We start from the raw sequence: 15,733 nt of genomic DNA on the forward strand, positions 1-15,733 counted from the left end.
GCTCTGACTGGCCGCATGCCGACAGATGCCGTTCCTTCGGCTCGTTTCTAATTCCTACTGAAATCCCCAACTCTTGTCCCATGGCTTGTGCTCCTCTCACTGATTTGACCCCTGTGGAGGCACACACAGGGGTCTGGCTTGGCTGCGTGTGAGGCAGAGCCCAGGCTGTCTGTCCATCCTGGCCTCGTCTCCGAGGCTGACAGAGCTCCAGGACTCGGTGCTGGTGGGATGTCACTGCCACCCAGCCAGTTCTGCAGGGCAATTCCTGCCTGTCACCAGGCCATGGACAGGGATGGGAGGCAGGAACATGGAGCAAGGAGGGTTAAATCCTACCTAGATTGCTCTTAACCTCTAGAGTGGAGAAGGAAGAATAACACCCAAAGGCTGGGGGACAGCTCAAGGACTCACAGCACTGCAGGACTGGGAGGTGGCTCTACACACAGAACTCCAAAACTGCCAGTAGTCCTTAGTGACCAAAAAATCAAGAAGCCTCTTAAATGTGGGCTCTTTTACAAGGTCCTGAACATATTCCGTGAGGTCAGCAGCTCTCCAGCGGAGCCTGGCTGACACAGGCCAGCTCTCTTTGCTGAAGCTGGTTTTCATCCAGGGAAATGGAAAAAGGACCCCAGGGAGGATGAGCTTGCTGGGGCGGGAGCTCATGGAAATCCAATGTAAACAAAATAACAAGTTTTACTGAAAATTTTTTAAATCAGGAATGTATTTTGAATCCTATCTGGGCTTGTTTTAACAAGATTTAATCTTTGCAGACTAAAACTATTCAACAGCTTCTTTTTACATTTTGTCCAGGGATGACTTTCAAAGGCCATTAGAAACAAGTCCTTATTAGGGGAAGCAGTTGTGTGGTGCCGACGAAGGACAGCGAGAAGACAAAAGATGTGGAAAACCCCGACCTCAAGGCAAAAGAGGAGTGAACAGAGACAGGCACCGGGCAAGAGGGTGCCAGACTACCCAGGCAGCCACCAGCAGGCTTAGAATGGATGGAGAGGCACCTCCAGGTACTCAGGACGCAAGGTTTGAATCACCACACAGTGCTACAGACCCAGGTTAGGGCTGAAACCTGAGCAATTGGCTGTTTCTCAAGTGGAACATTTCGTGCATGAGACCGTCATGACTGTTCCCCCTCCTGCACAGTGAGAGTTCTCTCTTCTTCCCAGCCCTCTTAGGCTGGGTTTGATGCGGGACCGTGCACCCAGGAGTGTGCAGGCGGAGCTTGGACACAGCCTGGGGAGAGAAGGGTCTCACTGGATTCTCAGCACTGCTCAGCTGCCACCGGCGCTGACACCGCTGTTGTTTATGGTTCTCACACTATTTGGAAGATAACACTGAAAGAAAGTTTGCCAACAGAATCACAAATAACTGAGAGCAGCAGCAGAGGAGGCTGGAGGAGAATGGGGAGGGTTTAGCAGCTGAGCTAACACAAAGCAAACCCGGCACCGAAGTGGGCAACGCAAACCACAGAGTTGCTCGGAGTTTTGTTTTTTTCCAGCTCCATGCTCTAAGTGTCGTTCCCCGGGGAGTTCATATTTTTTAAGGCAAATAACTCCCCCTCATCCCCAAGGAACTGAAGGGAAAATTTTTCTTTTAGGGAAAAAAACATATTTTAGAGAGTAGATTTGAATTTTAGGCCAAATATAGGTTGATAAAATCGGAGGTATCAGACTCTAGACACCAGCAATCCCCATTCTCCTGGCCCTAGAACTGCTTTGTGCTGCAGGAATGAAGACTCAATCCTAATGAGTTCCTAGAGGAGACAACAATAACTTAGAAAGGCAAAACGGAGAACTGCATTCTGCCAATCAATTCACGTGGAATTCATATAAAGCTTCCCCTTTGGTTTTACTGTATCTGGTGCTGGTTTTATTTGTCCTTTGAGAAGTTTCAGTTCCAGACTTGAGATCCAACCTGGCACACACAGAGCACAGATCATTTCAAGAAACAAGTGCACTGACCTTTGCCATTACGGATCTGATAGGAAACTGCCCTGGGCTCTCTCTGTGGATCCCCAGTGAGCCCATCTGAAACCTGCTCTGATGATAAACCCAGCCCCAAACCAAGCAGGTGTGACAGCACAGCCATGAGGTTTGTGTGTGCGCAGCTCCACCAACACCACAGGCGAGGGGAAAAAAGAAAGGAAGAAAATGGATCTGCAGGGGCAAAGGGTATTTCTTCACCTCTACGCATCAACATATCGAAGGTGCACTGGAGAAAACAAAGAGCCCCAAGTATTTTTCAACCCAAGGGAGATCAGGGAGAGAGGATGAATGTACCTGTCTGAGCAGGAAGGAGACAACATCTGTGGACTCCCAGTAGCTGGCGTGGAAGAGGTGAGGCAGAGCCACGGTCGGGAAAGCTGTGAGGGCATCGGGGCAGTACAGGGCGTAGTCGATCCGTTTGGTTCCCCACCACTTGGCAGCAACTACAGAAGCAAAACACTCGTTCAGACAAAGGGGGTTCACAAAGGGGATTTCAGGGCTCCAGGTGTGCCAGGAGGCTGCTCCCTGGCCGGTCCCGCTGCTCTGGGGGAACAACCGACCCAGGGCTCAGTGTTTGCTCGCACCGAGGGAGGAACACACGGCCACCAGCAGTGAGCTCTCCCTTGTTTAAGCAAAGAGGAAGGCACTGGAGGACAGGTTAATTGGCTGTTAGTTCAGACCCCGGGAAGGGGCTCAAGGCTCCTGTGCAATGAGCCAAAAGGTAAAGACAGCAACGCATCTCCCTGGAGCTGTGAGAGGAAGGATGGGTGTGCTCTGCCCGTCTCCAGCCCTGCTTCCAACTCCTTCAACTTTCACCAGGGAATTGCATCCAGGTATTGGCCACACGGAAGAGGACTGAATACTGGGAATCCACAGGAAGCTAAAAGGCACCACACGGCAGGGAATACGGCACGTGCTGACGGGACTGGTCGTCCCCAACAAATCTTTACTGCCCTCCTGGGCTACCATGGTACAGGCAACGGAGATGTGCAGCGCAGCCTTCCCAGGGGCACAGCCTCTGCGGTGGGCAGCCAGACAGGTACCTGGGAGTATTGGGACTTCATCGCATGGGGGACTGAAAAATACACTGGGGTTCGCTGGGGGACAGGGATACAAACAAAACAGACAAGTTTCTCCCTCAGGGAACCAACAACTCCGCACGCAAGTGTCTGACAGTCACCCTTCACCCTGGGACAGCCCCACGCCTCAGCTGCCCTGAATTCTGCCCATGCACGCGTCCTGCCCCAATCCCTGGAAATAAGCAGCTCTCAGTCCAAAGCCTCAGACCCCAAAGCCATGGGCTGCTTTGCCAGCAGTAAGGAGGCCTCAATGCCCGTGCACTCCAGCCCAGAAAAGCAGCCAAGGAAAGAAAAGATGGAGATCAAGAGAGCAGCAGCAGCATTTTGTTTGTGTTTGCATGCGGGATGCAAGCTGGGGCTTTGACAAGGGCTTCCTCAAGCTTGGTTTGTCTCTGTGACAATGTTCCCATTTTAAGGACTTCCAGGAAAGCTGCCAGGTTTAAGGTACAATCCAACACACCCCTCTGCAAAGGGAAATCTGGCTGGTGATGAGCACAGACGCTGAACTGAAAAGATGGATCCACCAGCTCCTTCCAGAAACCTGCACAGAGCTCCCACCAGAGCGAATGCGGAGGGATGTGGATTCAGCACATCCCCATGGCCCAGCCCTGGCCGTGCCAGGTGCCAGGCCACCCTCATCCTGATAGTCCCCGCTTTTCTGAAGAGCCATGGGAAGGAGGAGCAAGGTTTGACAGATCAATGTGGCTTTTCCAGAGCTCACAGGGCGCCTCCTCGCAGCCTCTTCCCTGCCTTCCAAACTGACAGCTCCTGGTCACGTCCCAACTTTCATTTCTCATGCAAGTCCCCAGCTTGGGTAATTGCAGATTCTTTACAGGAAGCAGACAGGACTGACTCTTCCATGCTCAAAAAGACAGTGGTGGAGGCAGAAGCGTTGTCCCCTCAGCTCTGCCCAGGAGAATTCCTGCTGCTCCCAGGTTGTTAGCGGTGTTATGATCGATCTTCAGGGCAAAGTGACAGAAATACTCGTTAGGATGCAATCAGAAACTGCGAGTGCCTCAGTGAAAGCGCAGAGATTTGTTGTGAAGTTCTGTGACTATCAAATGAGAGAGGAGGCCGACAGGAGTGCATCTTTCCAGAATACCTGTCTTGATGTCCAGGTCTGGTATCCGAAGAGCACAGCCTGCAGCCCGGCTCCGTGGCCCTTTGAGCTTCCTTCCCTTGGCAGGGATTTTGTGTTTATGCTGCCTACGCCTCCTGAACGAGGTTTGGGTAGGGGATTTGTGAGGGAGAGCAAGTTGGGAAAGAAGGCTAAACCCCCTACAATGATTAAGGTGGTGTTTGGTTTCTAAAAGGAAAAATAAAATACAAAGAAAAAAAAAAAAAAAAAGCAGAAATCACTTATTATTATGGCACACACTGATTTCATCCTCCACAAACTCACGGTACCAGGGGAGCTGCACCCTAGGGAGGTTCCTGGGAGGGAGCTCTGGTTTTGCAGTGCCCCTCGGACCTTCCTCCAGCTCTCCCTGGGGATAAGCATGGATCACATCCAGCCCTCAGTGCCACGGCTCCACGGTACCACCACCCCGACGAGGCTCAGAGCAAGAGCAGCAAAGGCAGAGCCAGAGCTCAGGGGACACCCGGCGTCCAGGGAAGACTCTTCCTCCCTGATCTCAGGAGCAGGCTTTGATGGCTGTGTGGAGGAATAAATTACGCAGAGGAGAAGCTGCACAAGGGGGGAGAGCACGGGGAAAGCAGAGGTGAGTGCTGTGTGACCCGACCCTGCTGCAGCTCAGGACAAGATCTCCTCGTGGGACACAGCGGCCTCGGGGCACCACCCTGGCAAAAACACCTCCCCGTGAACCACCACCGTGTGCCAGCCCAGCAGCTCCCGTGGGTGGGAAAGCAGCACAAAACAAACACCTTCTCCCCCAGGAGCTGCTCCCCAGGCAGATTCCTATTTAGCAGGGCTGGGCAAGATGTCAGGACAAGTAAAAGGACGCGCACGGGGAGTGCGGTGTGGGCTCTCGGATACGCTTTGAGCAGAAAAACCTCGTTTGTCAGAGAAGGTATTTTAGTCCTGCTGCTGAGCGTCGCCTCAAACAGGGCAGGAGGTTACAACAGCCCCTGAGCAGCGCCCACAGACCTTCAACAACTCCTACCTGCCTCCGGGAGCATTATTAACCTCAGCAATTAATTACGGAGTGAGTAATTCACAACCTGTGCCAGGAATGCATCTCTAAATTTTTGAGATCCTCTGGTGGGCTGAAGATTTTGTCATATGCACGGTTTTGTGTGGGGAGGGTTGTTTGTTTTGTTGCTTTCGGTTTTTGGATTCTTTCTTTGGAGTTTTCGGCCTTTCTTTGGTCTGAGTTACCAGAGGTCCGTGAGGACACAGTGTTCATCTCATACTCGAGCTGACACAAAGAAGGGGCTGAGCCATTAATAGGCTGTTCTTCTCCACTTAACAAAGTCTGTTCTTCTCCACTGTATTAGTTAGGGAGTTATGCAGGTATTGGGGAAAATAAGAAGTAAAAAAATCCCTTTTACTCCTCATTCAGCTCTGGGAAATGGGTCGTAACTGACTGGGAGCTGCCCCGCAGGCTGCAGAAGAGCTGAATTTCTAATGCAAAGTAATAAATGTTCTGTTCTGAACCAACCTGTCCCTCCCTTTCAGCGTTACAGAGGGGCTTACTCATCCCTGCTTTTGTGGGCCACGTTTGAGGGATCTGCACCAAGCCGCATCCTGCATTACCCATCTGGTATCAAGTGCTGATCCCGACCAGTTCTGCATGACTTACCATGGCAGCACAGAACCATCCCTCTGGATTAACCCTCACCTCACACAACAGCCAAACAGTGCTCAGAGTCAGCAATTATTATCTTTTATCTTTTTTTTTTTTTTTAAACAATTCATCACCAGCAAGGTCCAACGTGCGTAACACAGCCGTGGTCCCCGCGTGGGACGTCACCTGTTCTTCCAGGGGATGTGAGAACACAGGGCGCTGACTGCGGCAGAACGGGGAGAAGGAGGAGGAATAATTCCAAGCTTTTGGTTATGAATGGGAAGCACCCCCCCGGACAGACGGATGGACGGAAGCTGCTCGGCCCGGAGCGTGGTCTGAGAGCGGAGCCTCGGAGGGGTGCAACACTTACTGTTGGCTATGTTGGAAGCAGTGTAACTGTCTGCCATTCCTGAGACCTGGCTGGCAATGCTGATCTCACTGGCTCTCCGGAAGCCCCTGAACTGAGGGGCTGAAATGGGGGTGGACAGGGACGCGCTTTCCACGAAGACGGCACCATGAGACTGAACAACATCTGCTACAAAGTTGAAACAGGGAAATCAAAATATTAGACCAACAGACAGAGGCTGGGCAAGATGAACTCGGGGGAGGGGGAAGAAGGAGGCAAACAAAGCTGGTGGGTGCAAAAACCTTTCCGAGCTGATTGGAATGAAACAGAAACACCCCACATTTCACTGGAGCTTTGGTTTGGAAAGAAAGCAAACAGCAGGCAGAGACACGTGGCTGGAGGAGCAGTCTTTGATTGAGAGAAGCAAAGTAAGTAGCTCAAAAACCAGATCCAAAGAAAAACCCAGGCAGATTTACTCAAGCAGCAATAACAAGCATGTGTCATACATACAGATGTGAATATACACAATTTTATATATTCACATCGAGACAAAATAACCAAGGTAAGGAAAACAACAACAACAACAACAACAAAAAAAAACAACCTTAGAAAGGGATATTTGTTTTCTTGAGAGATTTAAATTTAAATGAATGTCTCCAAGATTGAAGCCTTATTAAAAAGCAAAAAATCAAGAAAACATCTTCATGCCTGGCAGGGACTAAATTTGGACTTGTATTTTACTGCTGAAGGATGCAGCCAACACTCATTAATCTGGAGAAAGGGCTACTGAAGGGAGTCTGGTGCTGAGCACTTGTATCTCCCATCAGTCAGCAGATCAAGGAGCACTCAGGCTCTAGGAAAACAGAGCTTTTTTTGGTACAACATGCAGGTCTGGATTTTTAAATCCCAACCTGAGGTTTACCAAGTTAGGCCGAACCCCTGAATACATAAATACAGAAAGGAGGGGTTAAAATCATGCTCACACGGATCTGACATATGGATGGGAGGGAAAAGGACCTCAAACACTCAGGAGTGGCAGAAACGAGAGATGCTGAAAGTCACACTAAAAATCTCTGCATTTCACTTTTCTCTCTGTAACAGTGCCAAGAGCATCCACCCCTCTGCGGATGCTGTGAGGCCGAATTAGGTGGGCTATCCCCAGCTCCTGCAGGGCAGAGGTTTGTAATGCCAACACCGGGTGCTCACAGCAGGCAGCACCAGTGTGGCAGGAACATGCAAAAGCAAAGCAATTCATGATGGTTTTGAGCTTGCCCATCTCTGCTGCACTTGAGGAGCAGCACCTGAATTTATTCCCAGGTATCAGACAGGAGATACCACAAGGAATGTGAGCACGTTACTCCCACACATCAACATCCTCCACCTCTCCCAGCCTGGATATGCCTGGATTTAATCCTGGCACACGGCTGACACGGGGAGCTGTTTTAACAACTGGTTTATTTTAATATCAATCTTTTTTTTTTTTTTTTTTCCTTGGGGCTACTGCTTTTCTCCCTCCAATCCCTCAGTTCGCAGCAGCAGCGTCTGTGCCCACACAAATCCTGCTGCAGCCGAGGGAGAGGGAACGTATGAAGCAGAAAATGTGTGGCTAAGTGTCAGTGAAAGAGTTCTGTGCTCTGCAGGGAAAATCAGGCCACAAGCTGCTCTCTGTAAAAGCTTTGTGGACTGTGAGATCTGAGCCTTAGCGGGAGCCTGACCTGATGATGAGCTGCACACACAGCCCACGTTGTGCCTCAAAGGCCATTAGCAGCATCACTTTCTCAGCACTTTCCCCCTCTTTCCACCTTGCCTCGAGCTGCTGGGCTGTCAAGGCTGTGACCAGCATCCACAACCCAGCCGGTCCCACCAGGCCAGTGCTGTTTCCTCACTGTACAAAGCACCAGCATGAGCAAGAAGAGACAATCCAAGTGGAAAACAGGAGCTGCCACTGAACCCCACGAAGGTCTCACAGGTAAAGGGTCTCATTCCCTTTGCTGAGGGGCCTGGAACAACCCTCTCTTCTCAGATTCAGGTTTAACCACCAGAGAGACCTGAAAACGTCTTCCTCTGCTTGATCCTAAAGCACCTGTGGCTTGAATTAGGAAGACAAGTTCAAGAGTGTTGCAGGAGAGGAGGCTGGGCCCAGCACAGCCTGCCTGGGGTGGTCACGGCTTTGACTCCGTTAGCCCACCTCCCCTTAGCTCTGCCTGAACTTCAACTCCTTTTTGAGAACCCAGAAAGTGAATAGAGGAAGAAACAGTGGGATTTTGGGGCTTGCTCTTTTTTAGCCTGGGCCTGACCAGGGGTTTTGGAATATAATGAGTTTGCAGCAATAGCACCCAACCTCACAGCCCTTGCAGCCCCATCCTGGTGTCGCCAGAGGAACAATTCCCACTCCTGTTAAAGCCTGAGGTGTTTCAGCGTCACTGAACTGTTCAGCTCAGCACTGCCTGCGTTGGTGGCAGGAGTCTGCTCTGCAGGGGACAAGGTGCCACCCGACAGCAGAGCTCCCCTGCTCCTGCCCACTCAGTTGCTCTTGTGCTTCTCCCTTTCCCCAAGCCACACACCCCTCTGTCCCTGAGAAAAGGGCAGTTTCTAAGAGAAACAAAGGCCAGGGAAAGGCAGGGCAGGAAATGTGGAGAAAAACCTGTTTTATGCATTACAACCCACTCAGAAAATCTTCCTCCACACCAAAGCTGCAGTGACAGCAACTTCTAAAGAAAATCCTGAGACCTGACTGGCAGAAAAAAACCCCACAAACCTAACAACGCGTTTCCTGAATTTGTGCATTCTCTGCGCCGCGTCTCTTTGTGCAGCAACTCTGAAACCAAGGGGGGCTTTCCTGGGGACTGTGGTGACTAGGGTGGGATGTCACAGGTGCTGCCACACTGGCGCAGACCGACCCCAGCGCCTGCAGCCAGGTGTTCCTGACAGGAGCCATGGGAAGCCTCCTGCGCTCCAGAGGAGCATCCCCAGCCACAGCTCAGGTCCTGACAGCCACGGGGAGGTTTTCCAGGCAAGCCCAGAGTGAAGCCAGCAGCAGCAAGACCTTTATCAAGATTAGCTGTTCCTCTGTCACTCGGCAGGGACAGAGGCGCCCTTGTTTACTGCACTTTGTCCTGTGACTCAGGGCTGACTCGGGGCCACTGGACCAGAGCGAGGAAGAGGAGCCTGGCTGGAGCAGTGCCCCGAGCACCCTCCCAGCAGAGCACCTGCAGCTGCTGGAGCCACATGGCACAACCCATGCCGTGGCCCAAGGTTTAATTGCACTTCCAGGGGAGTGGACATGGGAAGCCAAATCACTTTTTTTTGTTTTGCCCTACCTATGAATCTTTAATACTCATTTTGGTGCTCTGCTCTTTCACTTTTAGATTCATTTATCCACATTCTTATAAGGGAACAGCCCTGAGCTGTCCTCTCAGGCAAGTCCTTGGGGTGCCTGAATGACAGATTTTGATATTTGCTACTTGGAGACTGAGCTATTGCACCAAAGCAGGAAATACTGAAAGCAATCAAAGAATACGTAAAGTTCAATAAAAACAAAAAGATTAAAAAACCACAGAAAAGGCAAGCAGCTGCTCAGCACAGGCCAGGCCCTGCTTGCACTGGAATCACTGGTCAGTGCTGGGCACTCTGCAGTCGTTACCCTGAGAGCAAGAGCAACAGATTTCTGCTGTCCACAAGGTTTGGTAATTTTGGAAATCTCCTGCAGTCCAGTGGCTGAACTGGGATTCAGCACTTGCTACACTCATGTCAAGAACTGCTTGGACACACTGTGCTCTTGACCCACAATGTAAAAAGCAGAGAATCATAGAATCCTGCAATGGTTTGGGCTGGAAAGGACCTTAAAGACCATCTAATTCCAACCCCCTGCCATGGGCAAGGGATGCTTCGACAAGCTCTGTCCTGACCACAGGCAGGATCAGCTCACAGCGAAATGGCATTTCATCAGGGACCTCCAAAGTGATTAATTAATAGCACCAGATCCTTTCCCTCTGCTTTATCACAGAACCTCACAGCACAGGCAACACGGCAACTGCACCCCTAAAAATCCTCTCCGCCTCCAGGAGACAGAGGGAGAGACCACCAGGAAAACTCGGCGATGTTGCCGTCCTGTATGAGCACATAACAGCCCAAACTGCTCAGGGACAGTGAGGGTCAGCTTGTTAGAGACAAACAGGGCAGCAGAACCCAGCTCTCAATGCAAAACACCGAGAAAGGAACGAGAACGGGCAAGCGAGACACGCGGGGAAGAAAAAAAAAAACCAAAACAAAGGCAAATCTCATCAAAATTGCAGATGTAGCACCAGCCACAATCAGAATGAATGAGGCCATGCAGCATTGGTGATGGAAAATAAGGCAAAACAAATGCACCAAACTTTGCTTTGAAGGCGGGAGACAAGAAATCGATTCAAAATAACCAACACGCAGAGCCACGCCGGGGTCTGAAAGCCTCAGTGCTGTGTTCAGCAGAGCCACCACGGGTGTCCAAACATGAAATACTCAAAAGGGACAAAACCTGGTGTGACATGGACATCAGCTGGATGCCTGGGCACGGTGATCCGTGGCTGCTGGGGAGCTGCGCACTGCGGGACACCCTTTCCCAAGGGACCCTGCCCTCGGTGAGCAGGGCCACCAGGGACTGTGTCTGCCAAAGCAGTCTGTGCACGGCAGCAGCTCCCCTCCCAGCATCTACCCCAGAATGGCACTGAGTTTATAACCCCAAGCCCTTTGCCCACAGTGGCTCTCCCAGAGCCAGGTGCGATCCCCTGTGGTTATTTTGCGTGGCACAGCCTGAGACACAGCACGAGGATTTCAACTCCAGGAGGCAACAGCGTGATCTCCGGAAAAGGACCCCAAGAACCCAACAGCACAGACAATACGGAAGTGTAGATTACACACACTCAGCACAACCAGCACTTTTATTGGAAACATCTTGCCAATTCAGTACAGGAACAGGGATACTTGTTTCCATGAAGCTGTCCTGGTGCTGGAGAGCACCCAGAGGGCTACTTTCCATGAGGAGGATGGGATTGTTCTGGATTGTCTCAACTAGAAGCAGATGGGGGAAAAAAAAAACAAAACAAAACGTAACAGAAGGACAAAGAACAACAGACATGCGGCCACAAAGTGTTAAACATACAAACAGTTACACCCCAGCACTTAATTATGAGTCTTCAATGAAGAGACAACCTTCAAATAGAGTAAAAGAAACAAAACAGGGGTGATTTCCAAACAGACCAACATCAGAGATTAACTGGGAGCAGAGGAAAACACAATGATGGCATTTCAACAACAAAAGGGAGGCATCTTCACCCCCTTCTAAGCCAAATCCATAAATACACAGCAGCTCCAGAGAAATCTTTTTTTACTATGAGTGGAAAAAAAATACGCTGTAAGGGAAGAATCAGACTCACAGCCTACACAGTGCAAAGCACAGGAGTAAGCAGGGATGTGAGTTTGATTTTACTCTGCGAGTTCACTGAAATGAAACAGGGACCAGCATTTAGTACAGATGGGAAAATGGGGGAGAAAACCAGCCTGAGAGGCTTTCTGAACTGTGGGCTCCCAAAAAAGCTACCTGCACGAGGAGACGTGCACAAGCAGTGTTCCACAAGGTTTTGTACGAAACCAATTATAACTGAGCACCTGAATTTTACGTGATCAGCAAAACATCCAGCTTAATTATAGCAGCAATTAACTTTTCTGGAGTGCCCTCCAGTGAACACTAACTTCAGGAGCAGCTCGGTGAATCATGGTTAGTCCTTCTGGGTAATGTGTCCATCACAACACGGACTCTAATGGAAAGGAATGGCCTGTTACTTTCTGATAAGCAAATGAAGAGGCTTTGTCTTACAGGAAAAGAGAATTTAAAGCTGTTTTGTGTCTGGTTTATTCATCAAGGCAGAGCAGTATCTCTTAAAATAACAAGGCTCAGACCTGGAGGTTCTGCAATCACTCTGCCCTTCTCATAGGAAAGCTAATTGCTGTTTCACTTCACTGCATAGCAAGTGTCTCTCCAAACACAGCCAACTCAGAGGTCCAGGGAGGCTCTAATGCTCCTGCTGCTGTCCAGAATGATAACCAGAACTCAGGTTTAGTGTCAATGGGGCCTCTGCCTCTGGGTTCAGTGACAACAGGGGCTTTGGGATGTATTTAAGAGAAAGGAGGTAACATGTTTAGCTGTAATTTTTTGGTTATAAGCCCCTTGCAGCTGATACCTAGAATACACCCAAAAAGCAAATTGCTCTTCAAGTTGCTATAGATTCCCTGAGCTGTTGTAACTGGCCTGGGTACAAATGCAGTTGTGGGTGGATCCATTTTTAAAAAAGTGTTGCAGCAAGATCTTGGCTAAATTTGACAAGTGAGTGGGGCCTGCAGAAAGCATTTTATTCACTTCATTAAACATGGGGTTTAGTTTGTGCCCATTTAACAAATCAGACCTCTAGATCGAGCAATTACAATATTTGAAGACACCGATACATGTAGAAAGGCCACTTCTTTGGATTTTCAACTTTAAAATGATGCAGAGGATCACCAGAATTACCCAGCTCTTGATATACAGTCTTCTTCATTTAGTCCTGCATGACTCAAATATTAGACAAATGGAATGCAAATCTCACTGCAGACTCTGCTCCCTCCAGTCTTCTCTGGCCCTCCAAGCCCTAAACTCTGCCAACTCAACTGTGTTTCATTCACTCTCATTCACAAGCACCAGTCTGGGTGTAAAGCAGAGGCCTTTACAGAGAGGTCACCACCTCATGACCCTCAGCAGCTGGAGGCCCTTGTGTGACAAGCAGAGGGCACACAGGACACAAGGCACTGATTCCACTGGAAGAAAATTCCTTTTCTGGTAAATCAGGAGCAAGGCTAATGCTGCAGGGCCAGCTCTCTTTTCTCACCATTTCCAATGGTGTTGATAACTTCACGTAAAACGCGGCTGTAACCCTTCAACCAGCTAATGTGGATCCAGAAGGACTTACCCAAAACTGCAGAGTTGCCATCGCCCAGCGGGAACCTCTGGTACCGGGGGATATTGAAGGGGGGCAAAAGGTAAAACTTCCTCTCCAAAAGAGGCTCGAGGCGTGAAGCAGATGGGTCTGCAGGGTGGAACAGGTTGTAGACCTGCTGACAAGCTGGTCTGAGCTGAAAGACTAAAAAGACAAAGAAGAAAATCCCTCAAGTATCAAAATATTGCTTGTTAGAATCTTGTAAATATTTGTCTCTAAAAAGGACGACTGTAGGGTTGCAAAACTACAAATTTATCATCTCCCTCATCTCCTAGTTTAGTCAACTGAAACGATTTATTACAATGTTTACAGACTCAAGAATTGCCCAGCACTTTTCATGTTTGGAAAGGGTATAATCGGTGGTGCATAGAGCACAGAGAGATCTGTTTTTTTACAGTGCAATAAATATGATACGGAAATGTTTGGGTTTAACCAGACTCCTGCAAGTGCGGCAGGAGGTGCTTAAACCACCCACCAAGGGAGCAGTTTGCACCAGGACTTACTGTCAAGAGCAGGAATTACAGTTTTCCGCAGTGCAAGCACCAGACCCAAGGGAGAACCAAAGAGGAAGAAGTCGGTGATCTCAAAATCAAACTTCCCAATATTTGCTCCATCCAACATCGTGGAGCTGCTGGATCGCCTGGATGTGGGGTCGTTTCTCAGGACACTAGAATGTAAACTGGGACAAGAACAGAAAATAAAGTCTGAATTATATTCTCACTGTGTTTTCCTAATTAAGCCTGGATTAGTGATTGACAGCGGATATAATTTCTATCTCTTCACTGAAGGAACTGTGCTAATCAACCCACAGTGACCCCACTGCAGTGGCATCATTTCAACGTACAAATGCAAGCTTCAGGTGAGTTCATTTACACACCATCTTCTCAAAGTGTTTTTTCCTTTAAGGAGTCAAAATCACGGTTGCTGCTACTATATAGAATACGTCCAGCTTTTCCTCCCTGTCTCAGGTGTCAAATCCGTTTGCAAAATTCCACCTTTGCGTTGTGAAGGCTGGGCAATGCACGGGTTTAACACAGAGATTAAAATTCACATTTTCCTTGGGTACTGAAGAAAAAACCAGCAGGAATGCTTAGGTGAAAATCCTGGGAATCCACCCCCAAGTTAGGGAGAGTTGCTTCTTTGCAATCTAGATCTGGGAAGGCGAAATGACAGATGTGTAACACTGATAACCTGGTTCACAAAAGGCTTTCTGAGATGATTCTATTCGCACACAAAAGCACAGAGCTGCAAATTCCTCTGTTCTCCAGGTTGTACAGATTCCAGTGGCAGCTGTAGTGGGTTATCTCATAAATAGAAGCAGAGAGTTGAAGGCAGTACCAGCAGTGCCTTGAGAGGGTGTTTGCAAACACTTTAAAAAGCATCAGAACAGGTTCTATAAAACATGTCGGAGAAATGGATACCATAAGAATTGGGTTGAAGAAAGAATTTACTGGCCTGGAGTCAGGAATGATGCAAACCCAACAGCCTCCTGCCAGCACTGCGGCCCCAAAACAAAACCCCGGGTGGAGACCAGTACTTGTCACATCCTCATGTGCAACAGCTCCGCCGCATCAGGACCACTTCTGAGGGCAGTGACAGCCCAGCACTGCTGTGATCCCAAAACAGGGCTCTTCCCACCATCCTCAGCACCAGAGCAGCTGCTCCCAGACCCCTCAGCCACAGCCCAGGAGCAGCTGCAAACGCTCCCACTTTTGGGGGAAGAAAACCGGGTTTCAGGCACACTTTGCTTTTCTGCCATGGCAAATAACGAAGGCATCATCCCAGAGACAGCTCCTGTGCTGAACACCATTCCCAAAGGATGCTGAACCTCCGCCTGCTCCTGCTGCGCTGTCATGTTCCCTCCGGAGCTGCACACACGCTCATGCACGGCTCTGCTCTCCCCGCTCCCAGCCAGGGAATGAGAAGTTACTTATGCCAGACACACACACATCACGGGGAGTCAAAACAGTGGTGTCAAAAGCGGGAGGAACGGGGGGGGGTTACAGCAGTGACAGCTAAAACGAGCCCGTTCCTGTTTCTGGGATGCAAACGAGCCTGCCTGAGATCAGAGTGCCGAGCTGCACAGCCCTGAAACAGCTCTGAGAACAAGGCACCGCTGGCGGAGCTGCAATTGCTTCGGCTAACGAGATGCGATGCAATGCTGCGCTGTGTGTCAGGGATGCAAAGTCATTTAGAACACGCTCGGTTCTGCTCGAGGCAGGGTGACAGCGATGGGATTCCAACAAAGGCACCAGAGGAAAAGCCTTCCCGATGGCAGGATGGGTGCAGGGAGCGTCTGGTGCATTCCACACAGCTTCCCGCAGCATCTCGTCGTGGGGAAGGGAAGAAGGAGAGCAGGCACAGCACGGAGCAATCTGGGCATCTTCACTCCTTTAGCCGGGAACTTGGTATTGTCTTTTCAGCAATCAAAAGAAATGAGAGCCAAGGGGAACTCTGGATCTGTCATGCTTCAAGCAACCTACAGTGCCCTGTTCTCCCTTTAAAGAGCAGCAGATGTACTGTGTGCATTAATTAAACAAGAGCTTATGGATTTCAGAAG

General features: G+C 49.7%; 1 protein-coding gene across 9 annotated transcripts in view; it reads right to left on the reverse strand.

The window, feature by feature from the left end:
• Positions 1–15,733, reverse strand: part of PITPNM2 (phosphatidylinositol transfer protein membrane associated 2) — a 121,091-nt gene that overhangs the window by 8,670 nt on the left and 96,688 nt on the right. For 4 of the 9 annotated variants that reach the window (XM_066199426.1, XM_066199424.1, XM_066199427.1 and 1 more), the window contains 6 exons: positions 13,677–13,852; positions 13,147–13,317; positions 11,066–11,215; positions 6,191–6,355; positions 4,176–4,379; positions 2,289–2,437 (listed from right to left, as the gene is read on the reverse strand). In XM_066199426.1, the coding sequence (XP_066055523.1) occupies positions 2,289–2,437; positions 4,176–4,379; positions 6,191–6,355; positions 11,066–11,215; positions 13,147–13,317; positions 13,677–13,852 (1,015 nt within the window). The other 5 variants (XM_066199428.1, XM_066199429.1, XM_066199432.1 and 2 more) reach the window with 5 other exon arrangements.

This window comes from Chamaea fasciata, unplaced genomic scaffold (genome assembly GCF_029207755.1).
Source record: "Chamaea fasciata isolate MVZ Bird 193981 ecotype frontalis unplaced genomic scaffold, bChaFas1.0.hap1 SCAF_18, whole genome shotgun sequence".
In the NCBI taxonomy this organism is placed as follows: domain Eukaryota; kingdom Metazoa; phylum Chordata; class Aves; order Passeriformes; family Sylviidae; genus Chamaea; species Chamaea fasciata.